The sequence below is a fragment of the Pseudophryne corroboree genome, chromosome 1 (genome assembly GCF_028390025.1).
Source record: "Pseudophryne corroboree isolate aPseCor3 chromosome 1, aPseCor3.hap2, whole genome shotgun sequence".
NCBI classification, from domain to species: domain Eukaryota; kingdom Metazoa; phylum Chordata; class Amphibia; order Anura; family Myobatrachidae; genus Pseudophryne; species Pseudophryne corroboree.
The window spans coordinates 444,248,000-444,250,957 of record NC_086444.1 but is presented as its reverse complement, the minus strand read 5'-3'; the positions used below and the strand labels follow the sequence as shown (position 1 = coordinate 444,250,957).

Sequence of the window (2,958 nt, the reverse complement as noted above, 5' to 3'; positions counted from 1 at the left end):
GCATTTATGTATCTGGCAGCACTGTGGGGCATTTTAGTAGCTGGCAGCACTGTGGGGGCATTTTAGTAGCTGGCAGCACTGTGGAGGCATTTATGTATCTGGCAGCACTGTTGGGGGCATATAATGTGTATCTGGCAGCACTGTGGGGGCATATAATGTGTATCTGGCAGCACTGTGGGGGCATATAATGTGTATCTGGCAGCACTGTGGGGGCATATAATGTGTATCTGGCAGCAATGTGGGGGCATATAATGTGTATCTGGCAGCACTGTGGGGGCATTTGTGTATCTGGCAGCACTCTGGGGGCATTTGTGTATCTGCAGCACTCTGGGGGCATTTGTGTATCTGCAGCACTGTGGGGACATTTGTATACCTGGCAGCACTGTAGGGGCATTTGTGTATCTGCAGCACTGTGGGGGCATTTGTATACCTGGCAGCACTGTGGGGGCATTTGTGTATCTGGCATGGCACTGCTGGGGTCATATGTGTATCTGGCACTGTACTATTGGGGGTGTATATATATCTGGCACTCTACTGGAACGTTTTGTGTATCTGACATTACTGGGGACATTATATGTAAGGAACACTACTGTGGGTGTTATATGTAATCTGCTAATTATGTGTGTAGAGGGGGTGTGAAAATAAATATATATTTTGAATTGATAATCTAAAATTGCAAGGCCACACCACTTTCTCAGGAGCGCGCGTAGGGGGCGCTTCAAAATTTCTTGCTCATGGTGCTAGTAGGTCTGGAGACGGCCCTGTTTATGATCCATTTCTGTTGGTGTAAAATATTGTGGTAATCAGGTGGTGTTATGACTGGGCTCTTTTCTGTCTGAAATTGTTGTCTTTATGTTTGGAAGCAGAAAACCCAGCTGTGCTCTTGTGGTTTGTTTCCTTGCACACAAGCGTGAGATGGGATATTGTATGAACGCTCCACTGCTTTCTGTTTCTGTGTCTCTCGCACAGTAATACATTCCTGTGTCTCTTGCTTCCATCCTGTCCATTTGCAGATCCACTTGTTTCTTTGCAACATCTCTTGTAATAGAAACTCTGCTTTTTAGTGAATCAGCAATTGCTGTGCCTCCGCTATACCATATAGCACCAATCCATTCCAGTCCTTGTCCAGGGGATTGTCTGACCCAATGTACTCCATAGCTGGTTAACTCAAACCCAGACACTGTGCAGGTTACTTTGAGTTGTTGTGAAGGTCTCACAATCCCTGGACCTGACTCCTGTAAGGTCTGAGAGTAAGCCCCTGAAAAAAATTAAAGGAGTTACCAAACTCTGACAAACAGATATAAGCTAATTGTTCTAATAAGATTTGATTGAGCTCTTACCTAATGGGAATATTACTAAGAAAAACACAGCTACATCCATGGTAACAGATACAGTAGATTTTGGTGTAGAATATGATAAAGACTAGTTTGCTCTTTATATGGATGAAGTCAGGTGACTGATTTGCATAAGAGAGCCAACTATGATTTATGTTACAGCTACAGTAGCGGTTCCCAACATTATATTGTTAATTAGAGTATTGTAGCATCCTATTAATTTACATTCAGTTTGTGTGTATCCTGTATTTCTGTGTATGGAAAATATTTTAATTGCACAATATTTTCAATTAACTGTAGTTAATGGCAGAATTAATTGGTAATACAGATGCAGCATGTAAATTGATGGTCCTGAGATCACTGCATCTTGCCATTAATAAGTTAATGTTTCACATTTTCATTCTATGACATAACTGTTCAAATTACCATTGCTGTTTTACAGGTACAGTAGTACCAGTACTTGCCATTTTTACTAGCCAATACTGCATAATATCAAAGTCAACAATTATAAAAGTTAGTAAATGAATATCAAAGTGGTCAGTGGTGACCTGATGAATATTCACTTAGGACAAGAACCATGCTCTTTTTTAGGCAGCTTTCATTTTACAGGTTGAGTATCCCTTATCCAAAATGCTTGGGACCAGAGGTATTTTGGAATATTTGGATATGGGATACTCAATCTGTAATTATAATGGGAAATATATCTCTATAACATGGTAGAAAATGGTACTGTATTTAATGGCCGCTGCAGCAGATTTTACATAGTGGTAGCATCTGACTTACTTTGTTCTGCTAATGTGAGAATCCTCCTCTGTACATTGAAAATCCATGTAACTGCATGCGATATTGTCAATAACTGAGAAATGCAATGTAAAGACAGACATTTAATTGTAAACATAGTGGTATGATAGCGCAACAAACAATATACTGTAGAGAATAAACATAATATGAGAACAAATAAAGTGACTCCAATAAAATGTAGATGAGAAAGCATAATATCAATCTAACCTCTGCTAACTTGAGGAAATAAGGGCAGACCCTATATGGGACCATTATAAGGAAACATGTTAACAAGAACGTACATTGGGAACCAATATAAGGAATGAGAGAACAGAACACAGAATAAACAAGAACATTGACATGAGTAGATTAAAACACAGATTCACTCTCTACAAAAATAGTCTCTGAGAAAATGTTGGTGAAAATCATTGTGCAGAGAGTGAGAGAGGTCACAGCTTTCTCTGGGCCTTGATTTTCATGAGATGCCTCATTGAGTATATTTTTTTATTTGCAGGTTTGATGTGACTTCTCTCTCTCTCTGCACCATTCCTGATGAATTTGGGCTGGTGATGCTGAAGATATTGGACCCACTACCAGTATGTCCCACTCTTTTTGAATGGAAACTCTGGCTTCCACTGAGCTGGTAAAAGTAAAGGAACCATTCCAATTGATGAGAAGTTGCTTTATGGGGTAGCACCAGCACTTTTGAATATTGGATGTCTGGAGAGCTACTGTGATGGAGAGGAAGACCCAATGTTTTGATACAGTGGAAGCAGAGACATCAGCAAATAGTTGAATTTAACCAAGGTATGCTGAAGTGGGTTAGTTTAGAATCACATCATGT

At 40.0% G+C, this 2,958-nt stretch overlaps 1 gene segment (V, D, J or C); it reads right to left on the bottom strand.

The window, feature by feature from the left end:
* Positions 1-803: 803 nt before the first annotated feature.
* On the bottom strand, positions 804-1,380 carry LOC134976860 (Ig heavy chain V region MC101-like). The segment is given in 2 exon segments: positions 804-1,258; positions 1,341-1,380. Coding segments are annotated over 2 exon segments (495 nt in total).
* Between the last annotated feature and the right edge of the window lie 1,578 nt (positions 1,381-2,958).